Source organism: Lycium barbarum, chromosome 6 (assembly GCF_019175385.1).
Source record: "Lycium barbarum isolate Lr01 chromosome 6, ASM1917538v2, whole genome shotgun sequence".
In the NCBI taxonomy this organism is placed as follows: Eukaryota; Viridiplantae; Streptophyta; class Magnoliopsida; order Solanales; family Solanaceae; genus Lycium; species Lycium barbarum.
In genome coordinates this window covers 99842850-99862564 of record NC_083342.1, presented here as the reverse complement: position 1 = coordinate 99862564, position 19715 = coordinate 99842850, and the positions used below count along the sequence as shown (strand labels likewise).

The 19715-nt window shown below is 37.8% G+C and overlaps 2 protein-coding genes across 2 annotated transcripts; one reads left to right on the top strand and one right to left on the bottom strand.

Moving 5' to 3' along the window:
- The first annotated feature begins 760 nt into the window (after nucleotides 1–760).
- On the top strand, nucleotides 761–5526 carry LOC132644255 (uncharacterized). The gene is made up of 5 exons (XM_060360835.1): nucleotides 761–1996; nucleotides 2054–2277; nucleotides 3086–3158; nucleotides 4336–4509; nucleotides 5284–5526. The coding sequence occupies exons 1-5, from the start codon at nucleotides 761–763 to the stop codon at nucleotides 5524–5526; spliced, it is 1950 nt and encodes a 649-aa protein (XP_060216818.1).
- A 6572-nt stretch (nucleotides 5527–12098) lies between these two features.
- LOC132645005 (uncharacterized protein At5g19025-like) lies at nucleotides 12099–19715 on the bottom strand. Its single transcript, XM_060361723.1, has 2 exons — nucleotides 18912–19715; nucleotides 12099–12364 (listed from the first exon to the last, which is right to left on the bottom strand). The coding sequence occupies exons 1-2, from the start codon at nucleotides 19625–19627 to the stop codon at nucleotides 12328–12330; spliced, it is 753 nt and encodes a 250-aa protein (XP_060217706.1). The 5' UTR covers nucleotides 19628–19715; the 3' UTR covers nucleotides 12099–12327.

Genomic DNA, 19715 nt, shown 5'->3' with positions numbered 1-19715 from the left:
ACTTGTTGATATGAACCCAACAAGCGCAAGGTCTTTCACTAGATGTCAAGCAAGAGAACTTCAAGAGTTGCAAGCCTTGTTCATGAAAAAGGATGCCTTGGAAGAGATTGGAGAGAAGACTTCGCGGATTTACAACGTTTGGGAGTTGGCACTAGAAGAGTTGCAAAGTGGCTAGAAGCGCAAAATGGCTAAAAGTGCAACTATAGGGTAAGATTGCAATTGGAGCTCATAGCAAGTTATCGGGTTAGAATGGCAATTGGAAGTCATAATTGCAAGTTATGAGGCTTTGGATGCAATTGAAGACCCATGTGGGTATTTTTGCAAAAGAGCCACTTTAGGGCCTTTTGGTGTAATAGGCATTAGTATAAATAGTTCTTTTTATCTATTTGGAAGCCTTAGCTTGAATATTGTGCGAACTCAAATATTGAGAGAATTTAGTTAATAGATAGATTGTTTGGTTACCTACACTAAGTGTGATTTCATTGTCCCTGCCTATGTCAAAGATTTTAGGCCAATTGCATGTTGCACCACACTCTACAAATTAATTGCCAAGATTCTAACTGCCAAGCTAAAGACAGTAGTGGACTTCATTGTGGGTCCTTCACAGTCTGCATTTATTGAAGGGAGAAATATATTAGATAATGTCATTGTAGCTCATGAACTGATCAAGGGCTATAATAAAAAGGGAGTGTCTCCTAGGTGCATAATTAAGGTGGATATCAGAAAAGCATATGAATCTTTTGAGTGGCCTTTCTAAAAAATGGTTCTGTTGGAGTTTGGTATTCCATATAAGTTGGATGAACTGATAATGGGCTGTGTGAGCACTGTCAATTACTCACTGCTACTGAATAGAGGACTTACACCTAGTTTTCAAGCCAAGAAGGGGCTGAGGCAAGGGGATCCTATGTCCCCTTACCTGTTTGTCTTGGCTATGGAATACTTGAATAGGTCACTTAAGAGGTTGAAGATGCAGCCTGACTTCAACTTCCATCCCAGATGTGAAAACCTAGACCTAATACATATATGCTTTGCTGATGATTTATTGTTATGCTGTAGAGCTGATAAACATTCTATACAAATGATGTTACACTGCTTTGAGCATTTTTCAGAGGTCTCAGGCCTCAAAGCAAATATGGAGAAAAGTTGCCTGTATATTGCTAGAGTTACACCTGACTTTATTTCTGATTTGATAGCTGAGTTTCGCTTCACTGTGGGGGTGCTACCTTTCAAATACTTGGGTGTACCATTATCTTCTCGAAAATTGACTATTAGTCAATGTATGCCATTAGTGGAAAAGATTGTTGTTAGAGTCAAGTGTTGGACATCCAGATTTATTTCATATGGGGGCAGATTGCAGCTCATAAAGAGTGTCCTCTTTGAAATGCAAACATATTGGGCACAAGTGTTCCTCCTACCTAAGAAGATTCATACACTGGTCACTAGCATATGTAGAAATTATCCATGGTCTGGTTCTAAAGAAAACTCTAGGAAAGCTTTAGTTTCTTGGGAAACATTGTGTAAGCCCAAATCAGCTGGAGGGTTAAACATACTTGACTTCTACACCTGGAACAAATCTGCTATTAGTAAGTTACTTTGGGCAGTAGCTATGAAGAAAGATAAGCTTTGGGTTCTTTGGATACATAGTTACTACATTAAGGGTAGAAGATTGGAGGATATGGTTATTCCAAAACAATCCAGTTGGATAGTCAGGAAGATAATTGCTGCTAGAGAATGGTTCTCTACAGGTGCAACCTCTGTTATACCTGCACTACAAATGCACATAAAAGAGGGGAAGTACAGTATTAAGACTGCTTATGGGATGATGCTTCCTCAATACCCAAAGGTGAACTGGAAATCCTTGGTGCTAGTTCAAGGCCCTATACCTAGACGCCAATTTATTATATGGTTAGCATTGCACCAAAGACTCTCAACAGTTGATAGATTGAGCAAATGGGGCATACAAGTGCAAACAGACTGTGTTTTATGTGAAAATGCAGTGATTGAATCTCATGAACACCTATTCTTTAATTGTTGATATTCTCAACATATATAGGCAGCTATTTTACAGTGGGTGGGACTGAACAGACACATTGGCCAGTGGCACAGTGAAGTAGAATGGTTGGGCAAGAAGGTAAGGAGCAAAAGACCATGGAATACTATACTTGGTTTTCTATTTGCAGCAACGGTTTATCAGGTTTGGATGGAGAGAAACAATCGCAGGTTTAACAAGCAAAAGAAGACATCCGAGTCTCTCATCAGAGATATTGCACTGCAACTGTATATTGTGGGGCAAAAACATGTTAGATGGGCACCTTGTTTGCATAGATTAAATAGATTTCCAAGAGTGTAAGACCACACCTGAACATATAACATGTTGGTCACTATAGAGTATTTGATATTGTTCTTATTGGTTAGTGTGGAGAATCCTAGCTAAGTCCAAAGCTAGTTGTAAATATTTGCTACTGGTTGAATAAAATATTTTCATTTGACCAACAAAAAAGTGTGATTTCATTGTTGCAAAGTGAATTTGCTTATCCATTGAATTCATCTAAATTGCTCATTTGTGGTTTCCAATTGAGTCTTCTAATTGATTCAAATTGCTTTGGTTCTTTTGGTTGAATTCACAATAGGAGGGTCTAAGTTTCATATACTTAGATTTGCCTATAGGATTCATTACTAATTGGGTCAAGTATCTATCTTCTATTCTCCTTAATCCCCAATTCTTCATCTATCTTTTGTTTTCCTTTATTTTTGTTTAGTTCTTAGAGTTTTGTTAGGTTGAATCTTATCATTTGGTATCAGAGCATAGGCTAAGAGATTGTTCCTACAATTTCTAACCCTAGGCTCAAAATTTGAAAATCCCCCAAAAACAAATATCTGAAAATAAAAAAATCGAAAATTACAATTGTGGTTGGATTTGAGTGTTTTTTAAGGTAGATTGGAGTTCGTTGTGGTGGAAAATATCTGAAAACGAAATTTGATGTCATTTGGGTAAGGATTGAAGTTTCCACCATTAGAGGTTCAACAAAGCTTGAAAAAACTCAAAGTGGGTCTTGTTGATTTGGATTGAAATTGACTTCAATAGGTATTGGGCTTTGTTCTCCTATCAAAGAGGAACCTATACCCGAAAGTTGGAGGAAAAACGAGTTGGAATTAAGGTACTTGGAATTTTGAATGTTCTTCATGTTCTTGAGGACATTCATATATTCATCTTGAGGAAGAAGGCCAAAAAGGAAGGTTTGATTTAAAATTTTCCAAGTCCAAGTGCAAAAGGTGTTAAACAGCCCAAAATGGTAATTACTAGGTTTTTGTGGGCCCAAGGAAGTCAATAAGGTCAAAAATTCAACCCAAGATCCAAGAAATTCGAGTACGAGACGTTATCAGGGGAACTGGTATACGGTCCATTGTGCGGACTGTATAAAATTCTACGGGACGTCAAATTGCAACGTCAAAATCCAGCCAACAAAGTTGCTTACTGTGACACGTTGACGGTACAATTGTACGATCGTAAAAATTTCTACGGATCGTCAAATCTCAGCGTCAAAATCAGGCCAGAAAATTTGCTTACTGTGATGCGTTGACGATATAATCATACGGACCGTATAATTTCTTGTGGAGCGTCAGAATTCCACCGCAGAAAGTACAAAATTTTCAAAATTTTGACGATCCACTTCTACAGTCCGTCAAAATTTATACGGACCGTATAAGACCTTATTCCTAGCCGTATAATTTCCCGGGTACGAGTTAACTTTCATCTTATTTCTTTGATTTCCCAAGTCTCAAATCTTATTCTCAAATCAATTCACTTATCAAAAATTTCTTGAGCCTTGATTGTAAGTGATCCCCATTCCTTAGGTAGGGGAAAAAAAAGTATAGAATTTTAAATTTTTTCGTTATTTCAAATTGATACATTGGATCAATTGAGGCTTCAAGACCCCATTTTCAAGTTATCACCTACCCGGGCCCGAAATTTCATTTATTTTCCGATTTTAGCATTTCAATTTCTTGTGTCTCTCAACTAGTAGCCATTTAGTAGTTGTTCCTACTTGTGTTTACTAGTTCTTGTGTCCGCATTTCTTTCGTGCTAATTTCTTTCAAGCTTTTCTTCGTTTTATTTCGTTGAAACTTTATTGGCTCTCGTCTTTTTTGCTTTGAGTCATGTGTTATTCATCTAAACAAAAATCCATTCTACCACAAACTATAAGCAACGTGTGAATTTGATTGGGCGAGCGATTCATCAACAACTTCGAAAGAGCACGAAGTGTGGTAAGGTTTGAGAGTTCAATACGAGTGAAGTGAGGCTTTTATTGCTAATCTTGTTTGCTAGTTTTGCAGGTCATCATGTCTAACCAAGGTGATAGGACGCAAGATGTAGTAGATATGTCATCCATAGCAAGTTCATTGGCTATGATCGTGAATCAAATCTCGAGCATGCAAGCGGGTATGGAAGAGATGAGAGGGGAGATGAATGGTGTGAATGGGAAGTTGAAAGGTATAGATGAACGGACGGTGAGTATTGAGAAAGTTCAAATGGAGGGTTCGAGTAGAATGGGCACTCCCCGTTCTCGGAATGAAGATGATGGGGATAAAACACAAGACACTACACCAACCATTACCCCGGGACAAGTCCATGCCTTGTGTAATCCCAACACCACAACCACTTCCACCCAAAGAGCTCCACCACCCCAAACAACCAACCTTCCATCCCAAAACTCCACATTCCAAAACACCAATTGACAAACCTATCCCCAAGTTTACCAACACAACCCGAATGAGGCAATCCCTCAAGTAACCTTACAATAAACACCCCAAGCTCCACCTCAAGTCCAAATACAAGATCCCTTTCCTAACTAAAACCAATACCAACGCCACTACCAATACCCGATGAATGAAGAGTAGTATGATGACTATCCACAAGGTAGGTTCTGGGATGATAACCGGCAAGGAGGGAGGCGTCGAGGAATGAACAACCGAGGGAGGGGAGGAAGAAGAGGTTTTGAGAGGTTTTCGGGCCATGACCCTAGATTCCAAGGTCATGTAGACTTAGGGAGGGCCCAAGGTTATGAAGACCGGGGGAGATGGCAAGATAAAGAGTGAAATTTGAACACTATAAAGGTGAACCTTCCTACGTTCCAAGGGGGTAGCAATCCGGAAGAGTTCCTTGAATGGAAATTGCAAAGTGAGCGCATTTTCCTCACGAACAATATGTCTGAGGCCTTGAAGGCAAAGTATGCCCTCACTCAATTTGAGGGATACGCTTCTACTTGGTGGGAATCCAAGAAGTTACAAAGGGCACAACAACACATCTATGGGCTCCCAACTTGGAACGACTTGATTGAGCTCATGGAGACAAGGTGGCTTCCACCCACATACCACCAAGATGCACTCAAAAGGTTATACATGATGAAGCAAGGGTTGAAAAGTGTGGAAGCATACTTTGATGAGTTTGAGGATTTGCGGATGAAGTCCAAGATAGAAGAGCATGAAGAGTACACTATTATAAGGTTTATAGCCAACTTGAATTGAGACATCTCTAAACCGATGAGGCTTAAAACCTATAATAGTCTTGAAGAGGCATTCCATGACGCATCCAAGGTTGAGGCGGAACTAAAAGAAGAGAGGTCCTACAAAGACAAAATCAAATCGTCTTTAACTTGGAACAAAGGCAAAGAAAAGTGGAAACTTCCACTTGGGATAAGCCCAAGAGCAACACTCAAGCACTTCAAGCCAAATTCGATTACAAAACCAAAGGTGATGACAAGGCTAAAGGAGGTAACAATTCTAACACCAACTATAACCGACCTTCTACCATCCAATGCTTTAGGTGCCAAGAGAGAGGGCACATTGCGAGTGAGTGTCCCAACCGGAGGACTATCACAATAGTGAGGGATGGGTTATCGAACCGATGATGAACATGAGGGCGGGGATGGTCATAAAGAAGAGGGAGAAAGAAGTGAGTGTGAGGGTGATTCTGATGAAGAGGTTGAGATAAGGTATGAAGAAGCCTTGAATCATGCTATTATGGCTAGAAGAGCCATGGGGGCTCTAGCTAGGGAAGAGAGTGACCAAAGGGAGAACTTGTTTCATGCACGGTGCAAAATTGTGGATAAAGTGTGCTCATTAATCATTGATGGTGGGAGGTGCACGAATGCCGTTAGTCAATTTTTTTAGTTGAAAGTATGAAATTCCCCACCCGCAAACACATTAATCCCTATAAACTCCAATGGTTTAATGAATGTGGTGAAATGAGGGTCAACAAGCAAGCCATTATCAAATTTAGCATTGGCAAGTACCAAGATGAGATTATGTGTGATGTGGTACCCATGCAGGCTTGCCATCTATTGCTTGGAAGACCTTGGCAATTTGATGTTAATGCCCAACATAGTGGGAGAACTAACAAGTACTCATTTGTGGTCAAGGGGAAGAAGTACATTCTTAACCCACTAACCCCTTACCAAGTGAGTGAGGATTATAGAGTGATGAGGGAGCTTCGGGAGAAGTATTAAAGGGAAGAAAAGGAGAAGAGTGAGAGGGAGACTTCGTTGGTCATAAGTGGAGAGGAAACATCTCAAGATGGTTTCAAGAAATGTTTGTTGGCCAAACCAAGCAATTGCTTAAAAGGGGTTGATAAGAGACATTTCATGGTGTGTCTTGTCAACAAGGACCTTCTCTTAAACGCTAACCAAGCTACTAGCACTTTGCCTAGTAGTATATCTTCTCGTTTGCAGGAATATGAAACATTGTTCCCGGAAGAAATGGCCGATGGCTTACCTCCCTTGAGAGGTATTGAGCACCAAATTGACTTTGTACCGGGTTCCCAAATTCCCAACAAACTGGCTTATAGGAGCAATCCGGAAGAAACAAAAGAATTGCAAAGGCAAGTGGATGAGCTTTTTAAAAAAGGGCTAGTGAAGGAGAGTCTTAGCCCGTGTGCCGTTCCGGTGATTCTTGTTCCAAAGAAAGATGACACTTGGAGGATTCAAAAATGAAATAGAAAAGATACAAAATGAAAAAATAAATATCACTAAAGGTGGGTCGTAAACCTTATTAGATACCATGTTTATGTGCATTGATTGTAGGGCCGTCAACAAAATCATGGTAAAGTATCGCCATCCCATTCCGAGGCTTGATGACATGTTGAATGAGCTTTGTGGCTGAAGTGTGTTTTCGAAGATTGATCTTAGAAGTGGCTATCACCAAATCCGAATGAATCCCGGTGATGAGTGGAAAATAGCCTTCAAAACCAATTTTGGCCTCTATGAGTGGCTTGTCATGCCATTCGGATGAACCAATGCACCTAGCACATTTATGCGATTGATGAACCATGTCTTGAAACCCTTTATCAATAAGTTTGTAGTTGTCTACTTTGATGACATTCCTGTGTATAACAAATCAATTGAGGAGCATGTAGACCATTTGAGACAAGTATTTGATGTATTGTTGCGTGAGAAGTTGTTTGATAATCTCAAGAAATGTTTTTTTTTGTGTGTTGATAAAGTGGTGTTCTTGAGTTTTGTGGTGAGTGCAAATGGTGTGGAGGTTGACGAAGAAAAAGTGGAGTCTATTAGAACTTGGCCAACTCCTAAAAATGCAACCGATGTGAGGAGTTTCCATAGGTTGGCAAGTTTCTATAGAAGGTTCGTAAAGGGGTTTAGTACAATTGCCTCTCCCTTGACCGAATTGATCAAGAAAGATGTTCTTTTTGTTTGGGGAGATGAGCAAGAAAAGGCGTTTCAAGAATTGAAATAAATCCATGTTGAGTTCGTCGCCATTGTTGCAATTACCTAATTTTGAGAAAACTTTTGAAGTTAAGTGTGATTCTTCCGGGGTTGGCATAGGTGGAGTATTGATGTAAGACGGCAGGCCATTGGCTTACTTTAGTGAAAAGCTAAAAGGGGTGTCATTGAACTACTCTACTTATGACAAGGAGTTGTATGCACTTGTGAGGGTCTTGACCCATTGGCAACATTATTTGTGGCATAAGGAGTTTGTGATACGATCGGATCACGAATCCTTGAAACATTTGAAGAGCCAATCCAAGCTCAACAAGAGACATGCGAAATGGGTAGAATTGATTGAAGCTTTCCCTTATGTGATCCATTACAAAAAGGAGAAGGACAATGTGGTAGTGGATGCATTATCTAGAACGTATGTCTTGCTAAACACTATGACTTCTAGAATGATGGGATTTGAAAGCCTTAAGGGATTCTATTCTCAAGATCCCGACTTTAAGGCAATTTGTGAGGAGTTGACCCAAGGGAGGAGGGTTGATAGGTTCCAACTTGTTGATGGTTTCCTATTCAAGGATGGTAGAGTTTGTGTCCCACTAAGCTCATAGAGAGAGTTGTTCGTCAAGGAAGCACATAGTGGTGGAATGATGGGCCATTTTGGAGTGGCCAAGACACTTGATATTTTGGGTGAGCAATTCTATTGGCCCAAGATGCGACATGATGTTGAAAAGCTATGTGGTCAATGTTTGGAATGCAAGCAAGCCAAGTCCAAGACTCGGCCCCAAGGTATGTATACTTCCCTTTCTACTCCTATTGGTCTTTGGATAGACATTTTTATGGATTTTGTGTTGGGTCTTCCAAGAACCAAAAGGGGTCATGATGAAATTTTTGTTGTGGTAGATAGGTTCTCAAAAATGTCTCATTTTATACCACACCATAAATGTGATGATACATCTCATGTAGCATCCTTGTTTGTGAATCATGTTCTTAAGTTGCATGGAGTTCCCCACACTATTGTTAATGATAGGGATTCCAAGTTTCTTAGTCACTTTTGGAAGAGTCTTTGGGGTACACTTGGCACCAGGCTCATGTTCTCTACTTCTTTCCACCCTCAAACGGATAGTCAAACCGAAGTAGTGAATAGGACTCTAGGGAGTATACTTAGATGTATGATTAGAGGAAAGCCCACTTCTTGGGTGGACCGTTTACCTTTGCTTGAGTTTGCTTACAATCGGTCCCTCCATTCCTCTATTGGCATGACTCCATTTGAAGTATTTTATGGCTTTAATCCTTTGATTCCTTTAACCTTAACCCCTTTGGCTAGTGATGTTGTTGTGAGTTTAGATGCAAAGCAAAGGGCGGCCGAAATGATGAAAATCCATGCCAAGGTAAAGAAGAGCATTGACAAGGTCAACACCAAGGTAGCCAAGAGACAAAATCATGAGAGAAGAAAGGTGGACTTCCAACTCGATGATTGGGTTTGGGTTCACTTCTGAAAAGAAAGGTTCCCGCAAATGCGAAAAGGGAAATTGAGTCCAAGGGGAGATGGACCATTCAAAGTTCTTGAAAAGATCAATGACGATGCCTACAAGATTGACTTGCCAAGTAAGTATAATGTTCATAATGTTTTCAATGTGAGTGATCTTTTCTCTTGTGTTGTAGGTATGCCCTTAGATTCGAGGACGAATCTTCTCTAAGAAGGGGAGGATGATATGAACCCAACAAGCACAAGGTCTTTCACTAGAAGTCAAGCAAGAGAACTTCAAGAGTTGCAAGCCTTGTTCATGAAAAAGGATGCCTTGGAGGAGATTGGAGAGAAGACTTCGCGGATTTACAACGTTTGGGAATTGGCACTGGAAGAGTTGCAAAATGGCTAAAAGTGCAACTATAGGGTAATATTGCAATTGGAGGTCATACTTGTAAGTTATGGGGTTAGAATGGCAATTGGAAGTCATAATTGCAAGTTATGAGGCTTTGGATGCAATTGAAGACCCATGTGGGTATTTTTGCAAAAGAGCCACTTTAGGGCCTTTTGGTGTAATAGGCATTAGTATAAATAGTTCTTTTCATCCATTTGGAAGACTTAGCTTGAAACGATAAATATTTTGAGATAAATATTTTTAGTAAAGACGACAAATATTTTGAGACGGAAGGAGTATTAGTTATTTCACCTTCTATTCTGCATAAAATAATACGTTGATTTGCTCATAATTTATACATGTACTCCTTTCGTTTCTATTTGTTTGCCTGATTTTAACTTGGCACAAAGTTTAAGCAAGTAAAAAAGACTTTTGAATCTTGTGGTCTTAAATAAAGATATGATGAATGTTTCAAAATGCCCTTTAATCTTGTGGCTTTATACATTTCATGTGGAAAGTTGAAATTAAAGAATTGTTAAAAAAGGAAATAAGCATTTTGTTTTAAACAGACTAAAAAGGAAAGTAAAACAAACAAATTGAAACGGAGGGAATATTTGTTATGCAGTTTCTAAATTGCAAACCAGATATCGTAGTATTAATTTTATGCATGAATAACTTACCTCCGAACCAGCTATCAAATATGATATTACTTATATAGGATTTAATATTTGTATAACTTTCCTCCGAACCAGCTACCGAATAATTAGTGAAAATTATGACACCTTCAGTAGTGTGAAGTGGGAAATAATTGCATGTGATGACTTACGTTACTAAAGCATAGTATTAATAAGTGGAACCAAGGTAAGGAGCGAACATATACCCCCCTAGTTTGAAACATGTAAGTACAGTTGGAGTTGGGTCAGCTAGGTCATGGTGTTGGTGTAAATACATAAGAAGGTACACGAAGAAGTCAAAAAGATTAAATATCTAATATATATATATATAAAATACTTATTAATTTTTTTTTATTTTTTATTTTTTATTTTTGCCGAAGAAGGTCAATAACCCCCATCTAGCCACTTAGCTCCACCCCGGCTTCACAGGTTGCATCCTTAGGGGTCGTTTGGTACACGGTATTAGTTGGGATATCCCAATACTAACTGTGGGATTAATTTTGTATCATGTTTAGTAGAAGGTATAAATTTATCCTAGGATAAATTTATATCTTGTACCAAACAAAGTATAGAGTGCATCCCAAACTTAAAGATGGAATATCCCATCTTATCCCATTAATCCTGGTATTATTTTATGCCATCTCCTAAATGGGATAAATTACTCTCAAGAGATGGGATAAATTAGTCCCAGAATTATAATCATGGATAATTTTATCTACGTCCGAAACGACCCCTTAGTTTTTTACTGCGGAACCAAAGTCGTGGGGACTAGATTAATAATTCTTTCTTAGCTTTATTTTGAATAACTTAAATATATCTTTTGGTCATTAACTACCAAGAAACAAATTATCTTTTTGTATTCTAATGAAGCAATTATGTACGACCTTTACACAGACAAAAAATGCCTATTTTGAAGGAAGTTAAAAAAAAAAAAAAAAGGAATTTTGTTAGGTTAAATATAGAAAAATAGTTGCTCTAGTTTCTAGATTCCATTCTTTATCATAAGGTGTTAACTTTGTAATCCATTTAGATAATCTCTATACAGTAGGAGTAACATTTAGGTACAGTAGACGAACTGATATAAGTTTAGATCTTGTGACTCTCTTATTGCCCCTCATTAATATTATGGAACCACCTATAAGCATTTTAGCAACCAAAGCCAAAAAGCATCGTCATACGTTGATGTCTAAATAGAACGAAATTGATAAAGCTTTAATCAGCATTTGTTCATAACTTCATATAACTGGCTTTGTTATCTTTATTTATAACCAGCAACCCTCAAAGGTGAACGGCGCACGTTTGAAATTCGATGGATAATGAGTGTCCATCTTTCTACCGTTCTCCACTTAAAACCATATTTTTGCCTGCAATAGGGTTCAAACCCATAGAACTAAGAGCCTGTTTGGATGAGCTTACGCTTATAAGCTAAAAATAATAAGTTGAGGTAGTCTAACTTATTTCTTTTGGCTTATAAGCTGAAACAGCTTATAAGCTGCTTTAGATAATCTAAGTTAAATGGGCCCAATTATTTTTTGAGCTTATTTTAAGCACAAAATGACTTTAAGCTGGCCAGCCAAATACTCAAAAAAGCTGAAAATAGCTTATAAGCAACTTATAAGCCAATCCAAACGGGCTCTAAGTGTTGAATTGGAGAAGTTATTTAGGCAGTCCAAAATGTTATTTGACTGAAAAATAATATAGCAAACTAGAGGTTCAAAATGGAAAATGATAAGAATAAACATTTTGAGAGGAAAATATTCGGGAAGAAGCACCATTCCAGCACTGCAGTAACCCGGCAGGTAATGAGGGAAGGAAAGATATGCAATTCCTTAATGTGACTGCTAATTATGTAATTTATTCATGTTTTATGGTATGTGCTTCTTGAGAAAAGAAATAAGTTTTGTCTATAGTTTGTACACATTGAGCATTGTTCTAAAGTAAGTTCCAAGGAGCTGAAGCTCGGTCAATGGGATTAATAAATGGTTCTAAACAACAATACCAACCTCCCATGCTTCTGAAATTCAGAAGGTAACAAACTAGATCCCAATATGCAATGATCAACATTCAGCGAGGCTCCGCTTTACCATTAAGTGCCAAAGCCCTGCATTTAGTCAAGAAATTTAAAGGTCAGCCATCGTGGAAAGGGCAAAACATAAACGGTTCTTATGAAAATGTGAAAATATGTTAGGCGGCTGAAAGATAACAAGTAGAACAAAAGTATGCACGATAAAATGTTGATGGGATAAGTAGTTAAAACATTTCTCTCATCACACATGCAATAGATTGAGGAATGCAGAAATCATGCGGCAATCCAAAGATGTGATTCCAGAAGAAAACAGTTGAGCATCAGGATTTTAAACAGGTAATCAGCTAGCAATACCTTTTGGTAAAAATAGGAGAGAATTGACCTAATATCTTAAGATGACTAAATGGACAGATCATTGCTATTATACACCAAAAAATGATTCTCGGAAGTTCCAAATAGCATGTAACACATAACGAATTTGCCAATACAATTCAATCAAATACAAATTCTTTTCATAAACGTGTGGAGTATAAGTCAGCACGATCAAATTCTTTTTACAAACATAAACTCCAAAGACTCCACGTCATCATCATTGTCAATATGATCACATCAAACACAAACTTCTTGAAACTGCAGATTGAGACTAAAGTAAACTCTTATAGGTCTTCTGAATCTATTTAGAGCTTCTCTGGGGCAAAGGGCAGGTTAGTGGCAACAGAAAAGCTGGCGTTACTATAATATGCATGTCTAGCAATCTAGCATAGGGCCTCTTTACTTGAACTGGTAAACTGCAGTCAAGCAAAAAAACAAATGACTGAAATTCCAAGGAACTGAAAATAACTCCAGAGTTTGCCAAATTAAAGAAGATGTGAATGATTCTTTTTGGGACAATAGTGGTGTCCGGGCCAGCTTGCAAGAAGATCTTAATGATATATAAAGTTATACTAGGGGAAATGGTTAAAATGATCAATCCACTCGTCTAAGTAGTCAGACATACTAATCATAAAAGTAGTTAGACGTATTCCACTGGGCCTGAGAAACTACTTAAAAACGAAAGATAGAGGATAGCCACAATCAATTTTTATAGGACTTCCATCTCTCCCATTTTCTCACCCCAGATATGTTGCATTGACCAAATCCTTCTAATTGCCTCTTGATGTTAATCCAAGTCATCCAACTAATGCACTGTGTAACCCATAACTTGATAAAATATGATCACTTTAAGTGATGTGGCACATTGTCATATATTTCTAAAGCATCAAATCAACTGATTCAGGTATTGAGGATGCTCTGCCTCCGATATTATGACTTCATTCGCAACATTTTCTGATCACAAGCCCTAGATCTTGGCCAAACACTAGGGGTTGTTTGGTTTGCGAACAAGTTATACTGAGATTATAACGAGGGGATTATAATACGGGGATTAAATAATGACGGAATTATTCAGTAGATATACTTTTTCTTTTTATAACCGTGGTGTCCAGGCCAACTTGCGTGCCCCTCGTTAATTCCACGGGATACCTGCCACCTCCCACAAGCAACAAATACCAGGTAACTCTGTCCACCACGTCCCAACTCTGTCCACCACGTCTGGGACAGATGGGAAGAAATTGCCTAGTGTATTGTTTTTGCTGGGATTTGAACCTGAGACCTCATGGTGCTCAACCCACTGCATTGACCAATAGGCCACACCCATGGGTGCGTAGATAAACTTTTATGTGTAGGGGTTTGGTTCATTGGACAAAAAATGAGATATACGTAACATAGTACAAAACATCTGTTGGTTTTAACTAGATAAACTTGGATGAACTTTAATTTCTAATTTTAACCTTGACTTTCTTAAAAGACTTTCGGAGAAAAGTTTCCGAGAAGAGTAAATGTGTCATTGTGCTATTTTATCCCAGGATCAGGATTGTTTTTTACAAGGACCGTGATTAGGATTGTTATCCCACAAAGAGTGTGGTATATAAATCCTGAAATTGCTAATCCCGGCATTAAAAATTCTACCAATAATTTCACATTTTATCCAGGGATTATAATCTCTTATCCTTACACAATTGTGGTATAAACAATCCTACAATTGTTAATCCTGGAATTAAAAATTCTACCAATAATCCCACATTTTATCACGGGATTAAAATCTCATATCCTTGTAACCAAACGATTCCTTAGCATTGTAAATTTCTTAAGATGTATACGACAGTATTATGCTACCAGCACTTGAGAAGGAAGAATCCGGGCTATCACCTAATGTTCATATTGCAAAATCAACGATTCTATACTCACAATCTCTAGGAAATCCATCATACTACCCCCAAGAGAGAAATCATAAGCCAAAATCTCAACTTCTGGGCAGATCTACTACAGGAATTATATTTTTGCTAAGAAAATTGATGGAGATCTATTGCAAGAGGAAAATGGATCTACACGTGGTGCGCTTTGACCTGAATAAAGCATATGATAGAGTACCACGAAAGGTTTTTCAGTGGGTATTGAGAAGAAAAGAATTCATATTAAATATATAGATGTCATAACGGTTATGTATAAAGTAGTCATCACTAGTGTAAGAACAACAATAGGAGATACAAAGGAGTTTTCCATAATGGTGGATTTACACCGGGGATCAACATTGAAATTGTAAATGTTTTGCCCTAGTTACGGATGAGTGATAATGTTAGATATACTCTAGAATTCCTAATCGGTTCAACATTAAGAAACATAAGGTTCTTGACGGAGTTCACTTTTGAAATACCAATCCACATTCAGCTTGAAGGCTATAGGTTCCCCGTCGATCTAAAACATAGGTCTAGAATGTCCACTAGTTGATCAAGGGCGTAAGGCAGAAAAAGTCGTCTCATTTCCTTCCTTCTTTCTAGTTCATTCACTTTAAGGATTGGGTACTCTCACCGAACACACAAATCTCAAGATAACGAATACTCGCGATTTGAGAACAGGAAGAATGGATGAGGATCGAAACAGAGATGTCGGCCCCTCCTCTGCAACAGTTTAAAGGATGGGTAAAGTCTCAGAATACGCTCCCTGGACATAGTTATTTCAGGCAGTGGCAGAATCCATAAGAGCTTCTGCAATTTTGTCCTACAACGCTATCAATTTTGGCACTCCCAAGTCCTAACTCCTAACCCATAAAATCTTCTCCCATGAATTAGCAGGCTAGAAGACATTTTGTTGCAGCATCAGACGAGCATTACACTTAGATTGTATACAGAAAGTCAATATCTTTTTTTATTGTTAAATAGGGAGGCAATATCTTACAAGTGAGTCGAGGGTCTATTGGAAACAGCCTCTCTACCTCCCGAGGTAGGGGTAAGGTCTGTGTACACTCTACCCTCCCCATACCCCACTTGTGGGATTATACTGGCCGACTGGGTATATTGTAATATCGTACAAGTTATACTTTGTAGTTGCGACAAAACTTACATTCATTTCCCCTACATTTTGGATAATACATTTGCACATAAAACATTTTACCACCTATTCCTAAAATGTCAATCTCCAAACTACTAACTAAGTAAAAGTTACATGTTAACGGTCATAAGATGACAACATACTCAACCATAACAACTGTTTCTTCCCAAAACTCCGTTCATTCGGGAGAAAGGAATTCATATCAAACATATAATACCATGAAACATAAGGGAGAAATCACCAGTGTAACACAACGGGAAGAGATCTAATAGCCTTGCTATAAACGTGAATTTACAGTACGAACTTATTTTTGAGTGGGATACAGGTTTACCCTAGTTAAGGATGAACTCACCAATAATATACAGAATGAGAGTTCATGGTGTATGTTAATTACAGATGGTATTACGTAAATGTACAAAAACTAACGAAGGCATCAACCAAGGTTGAAAATATGGATAACAATTCTAAGGAATATGCGTTTTAGAATAAATAAAAGACAACATATACTTTAGAGATGTAGTCCCGTTAAGAAGAGTGAAGGTGCATTGATTGTAGTATGTGAATACAGACAATTAAGATATTTAGACTCCTTCAGGAATTGACATGATAGATGGAGATAATTTTTCTTTAATAAATCATAGATGAAGATGTAACGCAGAACATTTGAAATAGGACTGCGGAAATGGAGGAGTACTACGACAATGCTATTAGGAAGATATCTAACAACATGAAAGACAAGTTCAATACAATTTTTTTTTTTTATCAGTAAGAACAATTGTGATAGCAACAAAGTTATACGAGAGACAATGTTGGGGGTCTCTTAAGGTCCCCATCCATCACGTCCACCAGATAAAGTATATGGCATAAGAACTGAGATGGATATGTAGTCATACATGCTCGACAAAATTAGAGGTAAAGAGATTTGGTCCATTTTATGCATTTAAGGGAAGGATGAAGTTCTTTTTATTTTACATAATATATACAATGTGCATGATTATTTTGAACTTGTCAAAAAAATATATGAAGAGATCCGACAGAGGGTTCAAGTAGCAGCAATAGAGGACAAGACAAGAGAAGATAGCTCGAGATGGTTTAGCAATGTCCTAGGTAAACTTTCATATGCACCTTTTATTTAAGCGTTATTCATAATCAGAGTTCATGGTGTATGTTATTTACAGATGGTATCATGTAAATTTACAAAACTAATGAAGGCATCAAAACCAAATGATAATAGTATGGATAAATATACCCCTCCCGTCATTAAAGTTTTCAAAATATCCCTGTCTTAATGAAAATCTCCAACATAACCCGATTTAAACCCGGCCCAACTACATAAAAAACCCATATGGGTTACATGCTCATGTGCCTAGTGGCTCCATATTTAGTACTCGGGAACAAGTTGGTCGCATGCAGGTTTTTTATGTAGTTGGGTCGGGTTTAAATGGAGCAGGTTTAAAATGAAATTGGGTTATGTTGGGGATTTCCGTTAAGACAGGTGAAAACTTTAATGACGGGAAGGGTATTTTTGACCCAAATTTGTAATGGAGGATATTTTTAGCCCTTTTCCCAAAGTAGAGGAATATTCTTGACCCTTTTCCCTTTAAAGTAAGTATGAGACATATCCTTTTATAATAGTACTACGAAGAAAGAGAAGTTTCAACTTCTTAAAATTAAGATACTAGGTGCATCACATGTGTCATATATATAAGATTTATGAATTAAACATGGTTAATTATTATTGTTATAATAGTAAATTAATATTATTTGGTTCATGTATCAAGTACGGTTTGGGGTCCTTAAGTACTTTGGAGTTAATACATTTTCCTATTCGAATTAGTAAGCATTTCTCTTTCTATGATTTTGCTTTGCCAAATTCCTTGTACTTTTTGCCAATTTTCCTATTCGAATTAGTAAGCGCATTTTACCGCTTATTCCTAAAATGTCAATCTCCAAACTTCAAACTGAGTAAAAAAAAAAAAAAAGTGTTAACGGTCATATGATGACAACATATTCAACCATAACAACTATTTACTCCCAAAGCTTCTCCACCACTCATTCCGGAGAAAAAAATTCATATCAAACATGTAATACTCATGAAATATATGTATGAGGGAGCAATCACAAAGTGTAAAACAACGGCAAGGGATCTAATAGACTTGCTATAAACGTGAATTTACACCAAGTGATGAGAGTTCATGATGTATGTTATTTACAGATGGTATTATGTAAATTTACAAAACTAATGAAGGCATCAAAATCAAATGATAAAAGTATGGATAAAAAATTATAGTGTTTGAATACAAACAATTGATATATTTAGACTACTTCAAGAATTGACATGATAGAAGATGATTTTTTGTTTAACAAATCATCGATGAAGATATAACACAAAACTCTTGAAATAGGATGGCAGAAATGGAGGAGTACTACGACAATGTTATGCGAGAGGAAAATATCTAACAACATGAAGGACAAGTGTTGGGTCTCTTAAGGTCCAACACATCCACAAAATGATTTATGGGTATAAGATGGATATGTATCGACAAAGTAGTGGAGAGATTTGGTCCATTCTATGCATCTTAAGGAAGGATGAAGTTCTTCTTGTTGTACATAATACTATAATGTGCATCATTATGTGGTACTTATCAAATAAATATGAAGAGATCCGACAGAGGGTGCAAGTAGCACCAATAGAGGAACAACAAGAGGCGATCACTCGAAATGTTTTAGCAATGTCCTAGGTAAACCTTCATATGCCCTTTTTGTAGGTTCAACACATTGATAATTGAAGATGTTAAAAGGGATAGGATAGATCTAAAATCACACGAACTTAACTTGTCTCAAATTACCTACTATCTTGGAATCGTTGACGGACTTAACAATTAAAAAAATAGAATCAAAGGGTCCTTATAGGCGATTCAAATAAGCTGGAATTAGGGCATCATTCATTGTTGCCACACGTGTCTAATTCCAAATGCAAAAACAACAAAAGACAAACAACTCCCTTTAAGTAACCATTACAGGTTTTCTTGTTCTATCACCAGGAGTGAACTACTAATCATCAATACATATAACGTTCAGATTGTTATATCGTTCAACTCAAGCAATGGAACTAAAACCAAAACACAATCAACATAAAGCAAGACTCTTTGGATACACAAGCCAAAAAGGAACAAAAGATAAACAAACAACTCACTTCTTGTGCCGGCGCCCTCGTTTAGCACCCCAACCTTCAAGTTTCGCCACCGGACACCCACATCTAGACCTAAAAAGCAAGACAGCACGTCCATTTGGTGGTGCCATTTTCCTCAACTCAGCTCTAAGACATTCATAATCAGGATTATTCTCAGTCCCACCTTTCCAAGGCAACTCATCAATCTCCTTCACAGCTTTATTATTATTCTTATTACTACTCTCACACCCACCAGATCTCAAGAAACACTCTTCACCTTGTAATTGCAAGTCAAATTCCATAGCCCTTCTCAGCCCTTTACAACCAGGTTTCCCACATTTTCTTGATCTAAACCCAAACCCACAACAGATCTCAAAGAAAATCACCACAAAAAGGAAAACAATGATAAAGAATGTGTAGAAAATGTATTGGGTTGAAACGTCAACATTTTCTTGAAGATGGGTTAAAAGGGTGTTGAAAAAAAGGGAAGGAGGGTATGGGAAAAGGAGAGAAAGGGAATTAAAGATGTAAGAGAAGCAAGAAATAATGAGGAAAGTGCCTGAGAAAAGTACAAGAATGAAGATGAGAAGATCAAGGGTAGCTGATGGGGAGTGATTACACAGTTGGGATGAGGGGCAATTTGGGGAATTTGGATTTGAGGGTTTTTTGAGGGGTTTGGAAGAAGAAGATGATGAAGGAGGAGCCATGGTGATGAAGGAAGAGACAAGGTGATGGTGCATGTTAGAGAAAAACCATGGGGTAGGTGGGTGGATAGGGGGTGGGCTGAGGGCTTTTGTTTTTCAGGTTGAAAAGAGGGAGAGATTTTGG

What these genes read in the sequence shown, in the direction of transcription:
- LOC132644255 (XM_060360835.1), top strand. Translation starts at nt 761, where the DNA reads ATGGTTCTGTTGGAGTTTGGTATTCCATATAAGTTGGATGAACTGATA. An exon ending in GTGTTTTATGTGAAAATGCA is followed by an intron (nt 1,997 to 2,053) that starts GTGATTGAATCT and finishes CAACATATATAG; the next exon opens with GCAGCTATTTTACAGTGGGT. An exon ending in AGAGATATTGCACTGCAACT is followed by an intron (nt 2,278 to 3,085) that starts GTATATTGTGGG and finishes TGACTTCAATAG; the next exon opens with GTATTGGGCTTTGTTCTCCT.
- LOC132645005 (XM_060361723.1), bottom strand. Translation starts at nt 19,627, where the DNA reads ATGCACCATCACCTTGTCTCTTCCTTCATCACCATGGCTCCTCCTTCA. An exon ending in CGAGGGCGCCGGCACAAGAA is followed by an intron (nt 12,365 to 18,911) that starts GTGAGTTGTTTG and finishes GACTAAATGCAG; the next exon opens with GGCTTTGGCACTTAATGGTA.